The sequence below is a fragment of the Heterodontus francisci genome, chromosome 36, assembly GCF_036365525.1.
Source record: "Heterodontus francisci isolate sHetFra1 chromosome 36, sHetFra1.hap1, whole genome shotgun sequence".
Lineage (NCBI taxonomy): Eukaryota > Metazoa > Chordata > Chondrichthyes > Heterodontiformes > Heterodontidae > Heterodontus > Heterodontus francisci.
In genome coordinates, this window is record NC_090406.1 from 50,240,716 (window position 1) to 50,260,033 (window position 19,318).

At 47.4% G+C, this 19,318-nt stretch overlaps 1 protein-coding gene across 1 annotated transcript in view; it reads right to left on the reverse strand.

Moving 5' to 3' along the window:
• Positions 1 to 19,318, reverse strand: part of LOC137351480 (disintegrin and metalloproteinase domain-containing protein 10-like) — a 139,031-nt gene that overhangs the window by 66,171 nt on the left and 53,542 nt on the right. Inside the window, exons 6-8 of the mRNA XM_068015927.1 lie at positions 9,319 to 9,452; positions 5,776 to 5,956; positions 3,084 to 3,228 (exon numbers count right to left, since the gene is read on the reverse strand). Coding sequence (XP_067872028.1) covers positions 3,084 to 3,228; positions 5,776 to 5,956; positions 9,319 to 9,452 — 460 coding nt within the window. The remainder of the gene's footprint in view (positions 1 to 3,083; positions 3,229 to 5,775; positions 5,957 to 9,318; positions 9,453 to 19,318) is intronic.

Genomic DNA, 19,318 nt, shown 5'->3' on the forward strand with positions numbered 1-19,318 from the left:
AGCTCTGTAACACAACAGTCTGTGCTCTACGGGCTGTTCCCAGGGACGCACACCGAGACAAACATCAACTGCTGCTGGAGGACTATCAATTCGGTGAAAGACGCCCTTTGGTCTGCCCGAAACCTGCTGGTCTTCCAGCGCAAAGAGTTGTCCACCACCGAATGTTGCAGACTGGCACGTTCCAAGGTCCAGGACTACGTGCTGAGGGACGCACTAAAGCTTGGGGCAGCCGCAGCAAAGCTCAATGGGGAAAGACCACAGTGTAAGGTTCCCCCACCAAGCTGGACTGAGGGTCTGGAACCATGGGAAGCCCCTCGAACTGTATCATTGATATTTTCATTTGCTGTAAATGTGAAACTGTAATTGGCATGACAATAGTGAAATGGAAGGGTTGGGAAGAAACTCATGATAGTATAGAAGGAAACTGATCTCCCTTGCAATGTTTGTATTTTTTGGTGCTGTTTGAAACTGTTTGGCAATGTAATTTTTGCAGATTTTTATGAATAAAGTATATTTTGGAAATTAAAAAAAAGTCTCTCTGTCTCCAGTATTTACAGCTTCCTCTCCAGTTTCCACGCATTATTAATCTTTGATTAAGTCAGAAGCATTGCACAAATGGTGCAAAGAACTTTCTCCGAGGATCACATTACCTGGGAATGTCGGAGGAAGCAGGAATCCACATGTCGGGATTTTATACCTGCCTGCAATTCACCATCAGATAATTATATTGACACGAGAGAAAGAGAGCCAGGGTGGTCCTGTTTGGGGAGGACAGATTCCCTCAAAAGGGTGTGGGATTCTCACAACAAAGGGGGAATAAGGAGGGGAGTGGGGGAATAGGGGCAACAACGGAGGGAATGGCAGAGGGAATGGGAGAGAACTTGGGGAATGGGCACAAAACAGAGAGTGGGGAGCAAAGGGGGCCCTGCCCTGCAGATGCTGTGGGAGGCCAGGTCCATTATAACTGCTGGGTCTCATTAAAATAAATGTGGAAAGGTACCCGCTGGAAAAGCACATCTGGAGGCAGCTCGCCGGGTTCAACCCAGAGGCTGTCTGGCCAAGGCATCGGGGGAAGGGGGGCTTAAAGAGGAATTTGTGAGTGTGGAATGGGGAACAGCACTGGGCAGCAACCGTCCAACCCTCCTCTGTATCACAAGGAACAATGCCCGCCACACATGAATAATTCCTAAACTTAGCTGGAGAAACCTGGTCTTCTTAGCCAGCAGGTTTAAACAAGATCGAAAGCATTCCACCGTGTAGGCTGTTCCAGTGGGAGGGGTGGTCCCACACACATCATCAAACCTCAATTTACATTTACTCATGAGTCAGGCGGGTGCCTCATCCTCCAGGATGCATTAAAGTGGCCAAAGGGCGGTAACTATAGCAACTGGAATTTAACTCCTGCTCTGAACAAAAGAAAAGAACAAAGAACAGAACAGCACAGGAACAGGCCATTCGGCCCTCCAAGCCTGCGCCGATCTTGACGCATGTCTAAACTAAAACCTTCTGCACTTCCGGGGACCGTATTCCTCTATTCCCATCCTATTCATGTATTTGTCAAGACGTCTCTTAAACGTCGCTATCGTACCTGCTTCCACCACCTCCCCTGGCAGCAAGTTCCAGGCACTCACCACCCTCTGTGTTGAAAACTTGCCTCGCACGTCCCCTCTAAACTTTGCCCCTCGCACCTTAAACCTATGTCCCAGTTTCTGTCTGTCACAGGGGGTTAAAATTCTCCCTTTGGTGTTACTTATCCAGATGTGAAATGAAATTAGTTTGCGTCCCTGAACCGGAGAGTAGAGCTCAAATTATAAAGTAACTTGACAGTGAAAGTGGAGCCGATAATGAGGTTCCAACAATGGGAGGATAGGCTGACCCCAGCCACAATGTCAGGTCACTAATTGACATATTAAAAGCAGACGTCCCCACGAGTCGCAAATGGTGCATTTGGCGAGGTGCTAAGGTGGAGGGGCTGAGTTACTGGGTGCCAGCGGCTGCTGAAAGCGGTATCTGTTTTTGTCCTCAAAATATTTGGATGGCAAAGTTGGCCTAATTCCGTGACAAGACATTGGATGCAATGCTGCAAAAAGGTGCCAGATATCTGGAAATGAATGAAAGGACAATCTAACAGATTTCCTATGCATTACCCATTTTTAGTGACATGACACCTCACTTTATAAAGACAGCAGGATTATGTTGTGTGATCCACACTGTAGAAAGAAGAAAGAATGATTTGCATTTCTCTAGCACCTTTCACAACCTCCAGACGTCCCAAAGCACTTTATAGCGAATGAAGTACTTTTGAAGTGTAGCCATCGTTGTAATGTAAGAAACACAGCAGCCAATTTGCACACAGCAAGATCCCACAAACAGAAATGCAAGAATTGACCAGATAATCTGTTTTAGTGATAGTGATTGAGGGATTAATATTGGCCAGGACACAGAGGAGAATTCCCCTGCTCTTCAACATAGTGCCATGGGTCTCTTATTCCCACTGGAGGGGGCAGATGCCCTGGTTTAACGCCTCGTCTGAAGGATGGCGAGGTGGGTCTGGAGTCACATATAAGCAACATCAAATAAGAAGGGCAGTTTTCTTTCTCAAAAGGAATTAGAGATTTGCAAAAAGGACTACACATCTCCGCTGAGATGTGGGTGTAGAATAGATAAGGTCTGTTTGAGATCCACTTTGAATTTAATTTAATTCTACTTGGTATCATTTTACTGCGTGATTTTAAGTTTCTGCTCCAAACAGCTTTAAAGCCTTCAAAAGGGATGGGGATCCCACCTCCTAAAACATTGAATCAAAAAGACCGGAGGATCACTCTGGGGTGGGGGGCTGGGGCACCAAAAGGCAGAGGCAGGGTTCCCTGCCTTTCTGGCCCAGTGCCAGGAGCCCCGTCTCCAGCACAGTGTGTGTCTTTCACCATGAGTTCCAAGCCTTGCTTATGGGCAATGGAGAAGGCTGTTGATTTGGCCGATGGTGATATTACCCAGCCCCACTACACAGAATGTCTGTATCCTCTGTTGAAGTAGACCCTGTCTACCCGTCTATTGTGAAGGTTCTGGAAGGTTGGATTGCCTACCTGCACTGTTTCCCCGGCTTCAGTTTACAGGAAAACTCCATTGAGTGGCTGGCACCATAGCAACATGGGTCAGTGCTACTGTGTCCAACATCGCACTCCTCTCCTTCCTCCACCAGCTGATTCCCACAGATTGGCCTCTTACTGTCTGTAATGCAGAGTGGAGAGAAACATTGACTATCCCCCAGTGGCATCACTCAAACAGGCCAGCCATTGCTCAGAGACCAGACAGTGTCATTGTCACCTTCAACACACTGGGCAGCTCACCACACCTCAACCTCCCCTCACCACACCTCAACCTCCCCTCACCGCACCTCAACCTCCCCTCACAACGCCTCAAACTCCCCTCACCACACCTCAACTTCCCCTCACCACACCTTAACCTCCCCTCACCACACCTCAACCTCCCCTCACCGCACCTCAACCTCCCCTCACCGCACCTCAACCACCCCTCACCACGCCTCAAGCTCCCCTCACCACGCCTCAAGCTCCCCTCATCACACCTCAACCTCCCCTCACTACACCTCAACCTCCCCTCACCACACCTCAACTTCCCCTCACCACACCTCAACCTCCCCTCACCACACCCATCCTCCCCTCATCACACCTCAACCTCCCCTCACCACCCCTCAAACTCCCCTCAGCACACCTCAACCTCCCCTCACCACACCTCAACCTCCCCTCACAACACCTCAACCTCCCCTCACAACGCCTCAACCTCCCCTCACCACGCCTCAACCTCCCCTCACCACGCCTCAACCTCCCCTCACCACGCCTCAACCTCCCCTCACCACACCTCAACCTCCCCTCACCGCACCTCAACCACCCCTCACCACGCCTCAACCTCCCCTCACCACGCCTCAAGCTCCCCTCATCACACCTCAACCTCCCCTCACTACACCTCAACCTCCCCTCACCACACCTCAACCTCCCCTCACCGCACCTCAACCACCCCTCACCGCACCTCAGCCTCCCCTCACCGCACCTCAGCCTCCCCTCACCGCACCTCAACCTCCCCTCACCGCACCTCAACCTCCCCTCACCGCACCACAAACTCACCTCACCGCACCACAAACTCACCTCAGCGCACCACAAACTCACCTCACCGCACCACAAACTCCCCTCAGCACACCTCAACCTCCCCTCACCACACCTCAATCTCCCCTCACCACACCTCAACCTCCCCTCACTACACCTCAAACTCTTCTCACTGCACCTCAAACTCCAATCACGACACCTCAATTACCCTCACTACACCTCAAACTCCCCTCACTACACCTCAACCTCCCCTCATCACACCTCAACCTCCTTTCAATATACCTCAACCTCCCCTCACCGCACCTCAACCTCCCCTCACCGCACCTCAACCACCCCTCACCGCACCTCAACCAACCCTCACCACACCTCAGCCTCCCCTCACCGCACCTCAGCCTCCCCTCACCGCACCTCAACCTCCCCTCACCGCACCTCAACCACCCCTCACCGCACCTCAGCCTCCCCTCACCGCACCTCAGCCTCCCCTCACCGCACCTAAACCTCCCCTCACCGCACCTAAACCTCCCCTCACCGCACCACAAACTCCCCTCACTACACCTCAGCCTCCCCTCACCACACCTCAACCTCCCCTCACTAAACCTCAACCTCCCCTCACTACACCTCAAACTCCCCTCACCACACCTCAAAACCCCCTCACCGCACCTCAAACTCCACTCACTGCACCTCAAACCCTTCTTACTGCACCTCAAACTCTTCTCACTGCACCTCAAACTCCCATCACCAAACCTCAAACTCCACTCACTATACCTCAAACTCACTCCCCTCACTACACCTCAGCCTCCCCTCACCACACCTCAACCTCCCCTCACTAAACCTCAACCTCCCCTCACTACACCTCAAACTCCCCTCACCACACCTCAAAACCCCCTCACCGCACCTCAAACTCCACTCACTGCACCTCAAACCCTTCTTACTGCACCTCAAACTCTTCTCACTGCACCTCAAACTCCCATCACCAAACCTCAAACTCCACTCACTATACCTCAAACTCACTCCCCTCACTACACCTCAGATTCCCCTCACTACACCTCAAACTCACTCCCCTCACTACACCTCAAATGCACTCCCCTCAGCACACCTCACCACATCTCATCCTCACTCCCTCACCCTCACTCCCCTCAGACCACTTCAGCCTCACTCCCCTCACACCTCACCCTTACCAAAGCTCATCACACCTCATCCTCACTCCCTTCACTCCACATCGCCATCACTCTGCCTCACCACACCTCATCCTCACTCCACCTCACCCTCACTCCCCTCACTACAGCTCATCTTCACTCCCCTCACTACAGCTCATCTTCACTCCCCTCAGCACAGCTCATCTTCACAGTGCACTGAAGCGATCGAGTCTCTGAATCAGTGCAATACCAGAAACCAACTTAGTGAAACAAGAACAATTTTATCTGGTGGAATACAATAAAATGACAAATCTTTGGGGAGATTTTTGTGGAAGTTTCCTGACTCATCGACTTATTTACTCAGCTTGTTCCTCAGCTCCGTCTCTGAGGTTAGAGCCTGAGAACAGCTGTGGAAATTCAGCCCTTTTCACAATGGAGAGAACTGTGAAAAATCCCACATGCCCTGAACTGCGGAGTCTCATTCTTCAGTCTGAGCCTCATCAACAACACTGCTCTCTTACCCTCGAAACACTGGTCTTTCTTTGCCATCAGAATCTTGCTGACATGTCGGATTGTACACGGAGAAAGTCTGTCATTATTATACTCGTGCCCATCCGAGGCGTAAGGGAACATCAAGAAGTTTCCAGCGTTCCTCTGGGAACTTGAAGATTCCGAAGGGATGCATTCCTCACCCTCATCATGCTTAAAAAAAACAAGAACGTGGTTGACTTTTCCTTTGCTGAAATCGACCCTCCTTAGGGTTCTGGCTGATTACGATTGTGAGAGTTCTCCTTAGAGCAGAGAAGGTTAAGAGGAGATTTGATCAAAGTGTTTAAAATCATGAAGGGTTTAGATCGAGTAAATAGAGAGAAACTGTTTCCAGTGGCTGAAGGGTCAATAACCAAAAGGGCACAGATTGAAGGCGATTGGCAAGACAACCAGAGCAACAAATGAGGAAAAATATTTTGACATAACAAGTGGTTAGGATTGAAATGTGTTGCTTGATTGGGTGATGGTGTAGCCTTCAAAAGGCAAGTAGATAATTATTTGAAGGAGAGAGGGTTGCAGAGAGATGGGGAAGAAGCGGGGGAGTGGGACTAACTGGATTGCCCTGTGAAGGAGCTGGAACAGGCAAGATGGGATGAATGGCCTCCTTCTGTGCTGTACTGTTCGATGATTCTCTGTGTGTCGTCTTCAAACCTATGCTCAGATTTTGAAATTTGATTCACATTATGTATTTTGTGGCTGAGATTCTCTGGTTTTAAGGTAATTTCCCAGTGATATCTTTCAATGCTTTTAAAACTTTTCATCCTGAATTATTCTGACCCTTGCGCTTATGACTCCAGAGAGAACCTCTCCTTACTTACTTCAAAAGCCTTTCAGTAACATATTCAGGAAACCCTGCTTGGTCATTTCCAGCAGAATAAAATCTCACCTCATCGCACATCAAAAATGAAAGAGATTCCTAACTATAATTATTTCCACAAAGAAACTGTCAAACGTAACTGTGTGCACAAATTGACTCCTAATGATAAACTACATACACAAGTGTTCTGTCAGTTCTGGTGTCATAAATAGTGAGGAGGAAAGCCTTAGATTACAGGACTATATAGATGGGCTGGTAAGATGGGCAGAGCAGTGGCAAATGGAATTTAATCCTGAGAAGTGTGAGGTGATGCATTTTGGGAGGACCAACAAGGCAAGGGAATATACAATGGATGGTAGGACTCTAGGAAGTACAGAGGGTCAGAGGGACTTGGATCACTGAAGGCAGCGGCACAGGTAGATAAGGTTGTTGGAAGGCATGTGGGATACTTGCCTTCATTAGCTGAGGCATAGAATATAAGAGCAGGGAGGTTATGATGGAGCTGTATAAAACACTAGTTAGGCCACAGCTGGAGTAATGTGTACAGCTCTGGTCACCACATTATAGGAAGGATGTGATTGCACTGGAGAAGGTGCAGAGGACATTCACCAGGATGTTGCTTGGGCTGGAGCATTTCAGCTATGAAGACAGACTGGATAGGCTAGGGTTGTGTTCCTTAGAGCAGAGAAGGCTGAGGGGGGACCTGATTTAGGTATACAAAATTATGAGGGGCATAGATAGGGTAGATAGGAAGAAACTTTTTCCCTTAGCGGAGGAGTCAATAACCAGGGGGCATAGATTTAAGGGAAGGGACAGGAGGTTTAGAGGGGATTTGAAGAAATAATTTTTCACCCAGCGGGTGGTTGGAATCTGGAACGCACTGCCTAAAGAGGTGATAGAGGCAGGAACCCTCACAACATTTAAGAAGTATTTAGATGAGCACCAGAAATGCCATAGAATACAAGGCTACAGGGCAAGTGCTGGAAAATGGGATTAGAATAGATAGGTGCTTGATGGCCAGCATGGACACGGTAGGCCGAATGACCTGTTTCTGTGTTGAATAATTCTATGACTCAATCAGATTGTGGCTGATCTGTATCTCAATTTACTCATCTTTGCTTCATATCCCTTGATAGCCTTACTTAACAAAAAATCTATTGATCCCAGTTCAATTGGCTCCCAGCATTCACAGCCTTTTGGAGGGGAGAATTCCAAATTTCCACAACCATTTTTGTGAAAAAGTGCTCCCTGATTTTACTCTGAAATGGCCTGGCTCTAATTTTAAGATTGTACCTCCTTGTTCTGGATTCATCCAGAAATAGTTTCTCTATCAACACTGTCAACTCCTTTTAGCATTTTAAACAACTCCATCAGATCATCCCCTTAACCTTCTCAACTCAAGTCAATACAAACCAAGCTTATGAAAGCTGTCCTCCTAATTCAATCCTTTTAGTCCCAGTATCACTTTGGTAAATCTGCAGTCTTCCCCCATTGGATGTCACATTGTCTACAGCTTATTGTAAATAGCTGGGCAATGCTTCCTCCGACGAGACCATGGACTGTGTTGTCAATTATTGCTCCGCCACTGTCTGTGTCACTTGTATACTCACAGGGGATCTTAGACTGTGTCACTTGTATACTCACAGAGGATCTTAGACTGTGTCACTTGTATACTCACAGGGGATCTTAGACTGTGTCACTTGTATACTCACAGGGCATTCTAGAATGTGTCTTTTGTATATACACAGAGGATCTTAAACTGTGTCACTTGTATACTCACAGGGGAGCTTAGACTGTGTCACTTGTATACTCACAGAGGATCTTAGACTGTGTCACTTGTATACTCACAGGGGATCTTAGACTGTGTCACTTGTATACTCACAGGGCATTCTAGAATGTGTCTTTTGTATATACACAGAGGATCTTAAACTGTGTCACTTGTATACTCACAGGGGAGCTTAGACTGTGTCACTTGTATACTCACAGGGCATTCTAGAATGTGTCTTTTGTATATACACAGAGGATCTTAAACTGTGTCACTTGTATACTCACAGGGGAGCTTAGACTGTGTCACTTGTATACTCACAGGGCATTCTAGAATGTGTCTTTTGTATATACACAGAGGATCTTAAACTGTGTCACTTGTATACTCACAGGGGAGCTTAGACTGTGTCACTTGTATACTCACAGGGCATTCTAGAATGTGTCTTTTGTATATACACAGAGGATCTTAAACTGTGTCACTTGTATACTCACAGGGGAGCTTAGACTGTGTCACTTGTATACTCACAGGGCATTCTAGAATGTGTCTTTTGTATATACACAGAGGATCTTAAACTGTGTCACTTGTATACTCACAGGGGAGCTTAGACTGTGTCACTTGTATACTCACAGGGCATTCTAGAATGTGTCTTTTGTATATACACAGAGGATCTTAAACTGTGTCACTTGTATACTCACAGGGGAGCTTAGACTGTGTCACTTGTATACTCACAGGGCATTCTAGAATGTGTCTTTTGTATATACACAGAGGATCTTAAACTGTGTCACTTGTATACTCACAGGGGAGCTTAGACTGTGTCACTTGTATACTCACAGGGCATTCTAGAATGTGTCTTTTGTATATACACAGAGGATCTTAAACTGTGTCACTTGTATACTCACAGGGCAGCTTAGACTGTGTCACTTGTATACTCACAGGGGATCCAAGACTGTGACCAAGTTCATGAGCCAGTGTGATGTGGACCAGTCTCAAAGGAAGCTGTAAGCCGTATTTCTGCAGAGTGATCAGACCTGTGTTCAGACTGTGAGAGCAGATCCCTCCAGAAGGCCCTGTGAAGAAGAGAATATATTAGTGATTGTGACCGGGGAGGGGGCGGGAGGCGACCTGTTCAATTGCAGCATAAGGTCACGGCCAGCCCCTGTGTTAAATCAGTATTCTGAAAGGCAATGACAGTTCGATGATAGTTATTTTCTGTAATGGAGGAATCCAGACAAGGGGGCAGAACCCTAAAATTAGAGCTAGGCCATTCAAGAATAAGATCAGGATGTACTACTTCCCACAAAAGGGTAGTTGGAATCTGGAGCACCTTCCTTCAAATGGCAGAGAGTGTTGCAGCTCAATTGGAGCTTTGCAGATTGAAATTAATAACTTTTGTTGGATAAGAGTATCAGGGGATATGGAGCAAACGTGAGGTATTGGAGCTGAGGTGCAGATCAGCCATGATCTAACTGAATGGCAGAACAGAATCGAGGGGCTGCTACAATGATGATAATGGTCATGGAATTGTTGTCCAATCACAGAAATCAATCTCTCTCAATGAGCTGACAAGAGCCCCCGACTTGGGGTGAAGGAAACCCCCAATGGTGGAGAGCTGTGGGAGCCGGAGGCCCAAAGTCACCTGTTCCTCTCAAGCCTGTTACACTGACCACACGTCATGTCTCAAATTACTTGTACACTGTCTCCCAAAATGTTACATTACAAAATAAATTTGCATTTGAATGAATCAATCCTACCTGCTTCCACCATCTTCCTAGGACGTTTGTTCCATACACTGGCCAATTGCTTGCTGAAGTATTGTTTCCGCAGATTAGCTTTGAATTTACTGCCACAAGATGAATGTTTGGAGACCAGGGCTACCCTTAGCTGCCTCACCGTCATGGACTCCCACACAGTAGCAGCACAGTGAGGCCCACAGTCAGTGTGCAGCACCCTCTACCTATACTCAGGCATCAGCTGCATGGTATGAATGGCTGAGGTGGGAAACGGGTAATGTACAGTACAGCAGAGGCCATCGCCCTGGGCTGCTTCATCAGAATGTCAAAGTCAACAACGATCACAACAACTTATATTTATATCGCACCTTTAATGTAATAAAACATCCTAAAGCACTTCACAGGAGCATTATAAAACAAAATATAACACCAAGCCACATAAGGAGATATTTGACCAAAAGCTTGGTCAAAATAGGTTTTAAGAAGCATCTTCAAGGAGGAAAGCGAGGTGGAGAGTTGGAGAGGTTTAGGGAGGGAATTCCAGAGCTCAGGACCCAGGCAGCTGAAGGTGCTGAAGGCCCCATTAAAATGAGGAATGCTCAAGAGGCTGGAATTAGAGGAGTTCGGATATCTCGGAGTGTTGTGAGGCTGGAGGAGATTACAGAGATAGGAAGGGACGAGGCCATGGAGGGATTTGAAAACAAGGAAGAGATTTTTAAAATCAAGGCACTGCTTAACCGGGAGCCAATGTAGGTCAGCGAGCACAAGGATGAAATGTGGTGCGAATTAGGACAGGAGCATTGGAGCTTTGGATGTCCTCAAGTTTATGGAGAGTAGAATGTGGGAGGCCGACCAGGAGTGTGTTAGAATCGTCAAGCCTCGAGGTAACAAAGGTGTGGGTGAGGGTTTCATCAGCAGAAGAGCTGAGGCAGGGGTGGAGTCAGGCAATGTTATGGAGGGAGGAATAAACAGTCATCTCAGGGTAAAATATGATACCGAGGTTGTGAACAGTCAGATAGTTACCAGGGAGAGGAATGGAGTTGGTCGCCAGGGAATGAGTTTGTGGCGGGGACCAAAATCAATGGCTTCATTTTTCCAAATATTTAATTGGAGGAAATTTCAGCTCATTCAATACTGGGTGTCAGACAAGCAGTCTGACAATTTAGAGACAGTGGAGGGGTGAGAGAGGTGATGGTGAGGTAAAGCTGGGTGTCATCAGTGTATAGGTGAGACTGTGTCCCCCGTGTTCCAGATTCCCCAGTCAGGGGAAACAACCTTTCAGTATCTACCCTGTCCAGCCCCTCAGAATCTTGTATGTTTCAATGAGATCACCTCTTATTCTTCTAAACTCCAGAGAATATAGATCCAATTTATTCAGCCTCTCATCACAGGATAACCCTCTCATCCCAGGGGCCATTAGAAAGAATCTTTGCTGTATCGTCTCCAATGCAAGTGTATCCTTCCTTAAATATGGAGACCAAAACAGCACACAGTACTCCCTGTGTGGTTTCACCTATACAACAGTAGCAAGACTATTCTTGTACCCAGCTTGGAATAAAGGCCAACATGCCTTTTAACTTTGTGTGCGGCGCAGTGGTTAGCACCACAGCCTCACAGCTCCAGCAACCCGGGTTCAGGTCTAAGTACTGCCTGTACGGAGTTTGCAAGTTCTCCCTGTGATCGCGTGGGTTTCCACCGGGTGCTCCGGTTTTAGAAGCCCTGATGAATCAACCCGATAAAGATTATGCTTTATAAGAGCCTCCCTGAGCTATTGCTCCTCCCTGTGCTGATCTGGCACCACGTACATGATTACATGAAAGATTTGGCCAACTTGTCTGCTGTTTGCAGGACAGCCACCCAGGGCTGCTCCTTGGCGAGCTGGTAGCCGCATGTGAGCAGAGACAGTTTGTTGGATATTTCCAAACTCCTAAGAAGCCATAAATGTGATCTCAGTTCAATTTCAGAGGCTGTTGGCTGTTAGATATCTTGTACCATCGCATTTGTGCCACGCACAGCCCTTCATTATTGAAATGAGCCATGGGCTGTATCCAGGGGCTGCACAGTGGCGCAGTGGTTAGCACCGCAGCCTCACAGCTCCAGGGACCTGGGTTCAGTTCTGGGTACTGCCTGTGCAGAGTTTGCAAGGTCTCCCTGTGACCACGTGGGTTTTTGCCGGGTGCTCCGGTTTCCTCCCACCACCAAAGACTTGCAGGTGATCGGTAAATTGGCCATTGTAAATTGCCCCTAGTGTAGGTAGGTGGCAGGGAATATGGGATTACTGTCGGGTTAGTATAAATGGGTGGTTGTTGGTCGGCACAGAATCGGTGGGCCGAAGGGCCTGTTTCAGTGCTGTATCTCTAAATAAAACAAAAATAAAACAAAAATAATGCCATTTGGCTTCCTAATTACTTGCTGCACCTGCAAATTAACTTTCTGTTATCGATGCAATCATCCACAGTAAGATCATGGATTGCAAGGGCTTTGTTTGTGAGCAGACGGACATTCTGGAGGGAGATGCGGAGATGGGTGGTGATAGCTGGACCATTGGCAAAGTCCACAGGATCAGCACCAGGAAGGGTGAATCTGACAGGGAGGAATATGGGAAGATCATTCCTCAGTAGGCATTGTGCAGGAAGGTCTGTGTGAGAGTAGGTTAATTCACGTGAGGAGGCAGCAATGAGTGCCTCAATGGGCCCGGAGATACCAAGAGAGGCACAGACAGAAGCTGTAGGCTTGTCTAACAGGGAACCAAGCCTGGGGCAGTAGCAGGAAAGTAGGAAGGTCAAGTAATACTGAAATGTTGGGGTAGGAGTTTGGGAAGGCAGAATACCTGAGAGGGAAGAAATGAAAAGAGGCATAATGACAGGAGGGAAGGGTTGAGGAGATGTAGGGAAAAGAAGTAAAAAGAGGGAGGAAAATGCTAAAGTGGAAATGGATGTGATGGAGTCGGGTCTGGAGGGGTAACCAAAGCACACACACAGATGGACACAGGGAAAACTTACGTTACATAGACCTGGTTATCGAACATTAATTAGGATGCATAGATCCTAGTAGTGAATGGGAAATAGAGAGGAACCAATAGGAGAGAGAGTCCAGAGTTAAAGTCATAAGTCCCATAGTGAGTTAAAGTTGATGTAGGTAGGTGGAGTCAGTGTGGAGAATTGACAAACCATTGATCACGTTATGAGACAGGTGTGGCGAGCGAGTGAGCCAGACGTTATTTGAAGGGTAGCGTATCAGAGGATGCAATGATGGAGGAATTCCTGTTGGAATGAGGACCCAGGTGTTGGACTGAAAGATGACAGCAAAGTTGGAGGTCACCATACAAGTCAGAGGAAGAGTGAGTCCACAGTAGGTCAGAGAAAACAAGGGACTCCAAACCCCAACCCCCATGAAAAGACCGAAAAGGAAGAGGAAGACGCCTACATGGAGGGAGCTAGTGTACAGCAAGGTAGAATGGAACAAATGCATTGATTGCCAACTACTTTAGATGTTAGCCATGGCTCAGTAGGTAACACCCTCTTCTCTGAGTTAGAAAGTTATGGATACATATCCCACTCCAGAGACTTGAACAAAAATCCAGGCTGACCCTCCAGCGCAGTACTGAGCGATGCTGCACTTACAGAGGAACCGTCTTTCAGATAAGATGTTAAATCAAGGCCCTGTCTACACTCTCAGGTGGATGTAAAATATCTCATGGCAAACAGGAGAGTTCTCTCCAATGTCCTGATCAGTATTTATTCCTCAACCAACATCAATAAAATAGACTATCCAGTCATTATCACATTGCTGTTTGTGGGATCTTGCTGTGTACAAATTTGCTGCCACATTTCCTATCTTACAACAGTGTCTAAACTTCAAAAAATATTTCATTGGTTGTAAGATGCTTTGTGACATTCTGAGGTTGCGAAAGACACTAAACACGTGCAAGTCTTTTTTCCCAACATGCGCAGCTCCTGTCATTGTTCAGTTGTGATGCTGCTGGGAAAGCAAAGGTCTTCTGAAGATCAAAAATATTCTCCTCAACTCAACCTCTTTCTGGCCTATGCCTGGAATTACAAGCTGTAATGACCCCTCAAGCAAACACAACCATACATGGTCATGTGCACTTAAAGGTTGGTGCCAGTGAACACATCCATGCTCTCATAATGTGTACTTGTCCTACTCTTTAACCTAGGAGTGTGATCAAGTGTTGATTAAAGACCACAAACCCGGCAGGAAGATCTCTGATAGTCTCGCGCTACTCAGGGATACGATCGCCTACGTACGGGACAGGAGGGTGGACACCTGCCTCATCAGCCTGGACCAGGAGAAGGCTTTTGACAGGATATCGCACACCTACATGATGGACATGCTTTCCAAAATGGGGTTTGGGGAGGGAATCTGCAATTGGATCCAACTGCTCTACACAAACATCAGTAGCGCAGTGTCAATCAACGGGTGGGAATCGGAAAGTTTCCCGATCAAATCTGGAGTCAGACAGGGCTGTCCTCTCTCCCCGGTCTTGTTTGTTTGCTGTATTGAACCCTTTGCTGAGTCTATTAGGAAGGATGCGAGCACAAGAGGGGTGACAATCCCAGGCAGTGGAGGCACTCAGGTCAAAACCTCCCTGTACATGGATGACGTCGCCGTTTTCTGCTCAGATCCGCTGTCCGTGCGCAGACTGATGAGCATCTGCGACCAGTTCGAACTGGCCTCGGGAGCCAAAGTTAACCACGGCAAGAGCGAGGCCATGTTCTTTGACAACTGGGCTGACCGATCCTTTGTCCCCTTCACCGTCAGGTCAGATTACCTGAAGGTGCTGGGGATATGGTTCGGAAGGGCCGGGGCATGCACCAAAACATGGGAGGAGCGAGTAGCCAAGGTACGACAAAAGTTGGGCATGTGGGGGCAGCGATCTCTCTCCATTGTGGGTAAGAACCTGGTCATCAGGTGCAAGGCGCTCACGTTGTTGCTCTACGTGGCGCAGGTCTGGCCCATACCCCACTCCTGCGCCGTGGCAGTCACCCGAGCCATTTTCCGCTTCGTCTGGGGATCTAAAATGGACCGGGTCCGGAGGGACACGATGTTCAAATCTCTGGACAAGGGCGGGAAAAATGTACCCAACGTGGCCCTCATCCTGATGACCACCTTCGTGTGCGGCTGCATCAAGCTGTGTGTAGATCCCCAGTACGCAAACTCCAAGTGTCACTACATGCTGAGGTTCTATCTGTCCCCGGTGTTGCGAAGGATGGGCCTGGTCACATTGCCGCGGAACGCTCCATGCAGTTGGGCGGTGCCGTACCACCTATCCTTCGTGGAGCAGTTTCTGCGGGTAAACACCTTTGACCACCGGTCCATCAGGCAGTGGTCTGCACGGAATGTCCTCAAGGCCCTACGGGAAAAGGAAACGTGGATCCTGTCGGATGGTTCCCCGAGCAGACCGTCAAAGTCATTTGGCGGAATGCCTCATCACCAGAACTTTCAAACAAGCACCAAGACGTAGCTTGGCTGGTGGTGAGAAGGGCCCTCCCCGTCAGATCCTTCATGCACACCCGAAGTCTCGCCCCCTCCGCACAGTGCCCCCGCGTTGGCTGTGGTGGGGAAGAGACGGTCGCCCACCTCCTCCTGGAATGTGCCTTTGCAAAGCAGGTGTGGAAAGAGATGCAGTGGTTTTTGTCAAGGTTCATCCCAAGCAGCTCTGTAACACAGGAGTCTGTGCTCTACGGGCTGTTCCCAGGGACGCACACCGAGACAAACATCAACTGCTGCTGGAGGACTATCAATTCGGTGAAAGACGCCCTTTGGTCTGCCCGAAACTTGCTGGTCTTCCAGCGCAAAGAGTTGTCCACCACCGAATGTTGCAGACTGGCACATTCCAAGGTCCAGGACTACGTGCTGAGGGACGCACTAAAGCTTGGGGCAGCCGCAGCAAAGGCTCAATGGGGAAAGACCACAGTGTAAGGTTCCCCCACCAAGCTGGACTGAGGGGCTGGAACCATGGGAAGCCCCTCGAACTGTATCGTTAATATTCTCAATTGCTGTAAATGTAAAACTGTAATTGACATGACAATTGTGAAACAGAAGGGTTGGGAAGAAACTCATGACAGTATTGAAGGAAACTGATCTCCCTTGCAATGTTTGTATTTTTTGGTGCTGTTTGGCAATGTAATTTTTACAGATTTTTATGAATAAAGTATATTTTGGAAATAAAAAAAAAGACCACATTGTAAGTTCCCCCCACCAAGCTGAACTGAGGGGCTGGATCCATGGGAAACCCCTCGAACTGTATCGGGAAAAGTTTGTGTGCTGTAAGTGTAAAAATGTATATGGCATGACAATGAAATGGAAGGGTTGTGAGGCAACTCATGATTGTATTGAAGGAAACTGATCATCTTTGCACTGTTTGTATTTTTTGACTTGATGCTGTTTTAAACTGTTTGGGAATGTAATTTTTACAGATTTTTATGAATAAAGTATATTTTGGAAAAAAAAAATAATTCTTTCAAACATCACTAAGATGTAGCTTGGCTGGTGGTGAGAAGGGCCCTCCCCGTCAGATCCTTCCTGCACACCCGAAGTCTCGCCCCCTCCGCACAATGCCCCCGCGGTGGCTGCGGTGGGGAAGAGACGGTTGTCCACCTCCTCCTGGAATGTGTCTTTGCAAAGCAGGTGTGGAAAGCGATGCAGTGGTTTTTGTCGAGGTTCATCCCAAGCAGCTCTGTAACACAGGAGTCTGTGCTGTACGGGCTGTTCCCAGGGACGCACACCGAGACAAACATCAACTGCTGCTGGAGGACTATCAATTCGGTGAAAGACGCCTTTGGTCTGCCCGAAACTTGCTGGTCTTCCAGCGCAAAGAGTTGTCCACCACCGAATGTTGCAGACTGGCACATTCCAAGGTCCAGGGCTACGTGCTGAGGGACGCACTAAAGCTTGGGGCAGCCGCAGCAAAGGCTCAATGGGGAAAGACCACAGTGTAAGGTCCCCCTACCAAGCTGAACTGAGGGGCTGGATCCACGGGAAACCCCTCGAACTGTATTGAAAAAAATTTCCATTTGCTGTAAAATGTAAAAATGTTAATGGCATGACAAATGTGAAAGAGAAGGGTTGTGAAGCAACTCATGATTGTATTGAAGGAAACTGATCTCCTTTGCACTGTTTGTATTTTTTGACTTGGTGCTGTTTGAAACTGTTTTGGTAATGCATTTTTTACAGATTTTTATGAATAAAGTATATTTTGGAAATTTAAAAAAATTAATTGGGAGCAGTAACTGGAGTCTGGTGGCTGTGAACCAGTTGGGATTGTGCTGACCTTAAACATCTGGGTACAGGGTCCTGAGATATCTCTGTGAGAGCTGGAGCACGACCTCAGTACCTACTCACTGTCCGAGGGCCTGAGCCATGAGGAGGACCTTGTGGAGGCTATCTCATATGACCCTTCCTCTGCTGTGCTCAGAGTGCTGGACCTCTCAGCTAGAGGTCCCATGATTTGTGTGAAAGAGGTCTGTAGATGTCGCTGATGTGTGTGAATGTCTCATTGACAACAGCCACCGCATTTGCAAGAAAACGCTATACAGCGTTTGTTCCCCAGTACTCCAGCCCTCCCCTACTTAGGATCACAAAGATGACACTCACTCCATGGTAATTTGCATGAGTAAATCCCTCCTGAAGGACCGCAGTGGTGGACCTTGTATTATGTCAGACAGCTGCTGAAAGCTCATTGTCCCAATCCGAGCTATGGGAGCTCAGGATCCCGGCCCTCCTCAGCTGTAGCTGTAGCTGCCCTCATCCTCTGACCAGGTGCTTTCAGCTCTTCCTAGACCATCTGGGCCTGCTCACCGTGAATCACCCAGTATACCACCCTCATTGCATTGTTCTGGGCTGAGTGAGGTGATGTGATGGATTTCAGGGGAAGCCCATTTCTGAGGTTCCTGAGACACCGTCTGCCCCACCAACAGCACAGAACGAGGGGAAGCGTCAGAAATACATCCTCAAAGTAACTTATTAACAAGTGGCCTTCACCAAGGACCTACTGATCTACAAAAGCTCTTGTGTCAATGATTGTGTTACCTAAATTTGATGGAAAGTGAAGAAAGGATAAGTATAGGACACGGTCCGATAGTGGTCAGGAGCTCAACCTGTTGGCTAAATTAGCACAGGCCAGGAGTGCTTTTGAAACCACACAACATGATGCATTTCATCTGTGTAAAGTCAAATATAGCAGTGCACTTTAAATCATCCAGCACAATATTCCAAGAGAAAAAAGGAAAACATGGAATAAAGAAGAACAATGAGACTGATGCCAAGGTCCACTTAAAAATGTTTTTCCAATGAGTTAAGTCAATAAATATGATTTTACATTTATATTGTGTCTTAGTCAAGTCCTCAAGAGATTGCAAATGTGGTTCACAGACAATGAGTTATTTTGAAATGTAGCCACTGTTAGATTTCAAATTAAAACGCACTTGGCACAGTCAATATCTTCCGAAGAGCTTTGGTTTCAGAGAAGATCTTCTGGGTTCATTGGATTAGGTCAGAAAAGGATTGACACTAAATATAAACACTAATTACTAACCACAGGCCGGGACCTCTGCTGAGACCCTACAACATTCCTTCCAAAGTTACATGGATATTATAAGCATAGTGTGTCACACCAAAGTCATATCCTCCCTCTCTCTGTCCATACCAGATGTTAAATGCATATCAATTGTCTTTAATTATATGCAGGTGAAGGGCATTAATTGTGGGTTGGGTTGGGGGTTTCACTTGAGCAGGCACTCACTGAAATTAGAGTGTAGTTGAGTTAGGAGGTGTATGCTTGCAATATTTCACCCTGTGAATAAATGTTAGACTGAATAAAGATTGACTCCAGTTCTATCCTTCACCAACTGGCTTTCTGGAATAGTACATGGTAGTAGAGAATGGATGCACAAAGGCGAAGGTTGGAAACTAAGAAAAAAAAATTCAGACAGAAGACTACAATCCTAGTAGTCATTGTGATAAATGGCAGAAAGCCAGTGTAAATTGTTGTGGTATGATTACCCTCCAAGGTTCTCAGAGTCTATTCCATATGACCAGTGGAAGAATCAAGTGGATATGAGGTCCTGGGTTACATCCCTACCAAAATGGAAACAAGATATGAACTTGGCATTGTCACTTCCTACCAGCAGTAAAATCAGAAGTGAAGTATTTTGTGAACTGGATGCCAATCAGTTGGATAG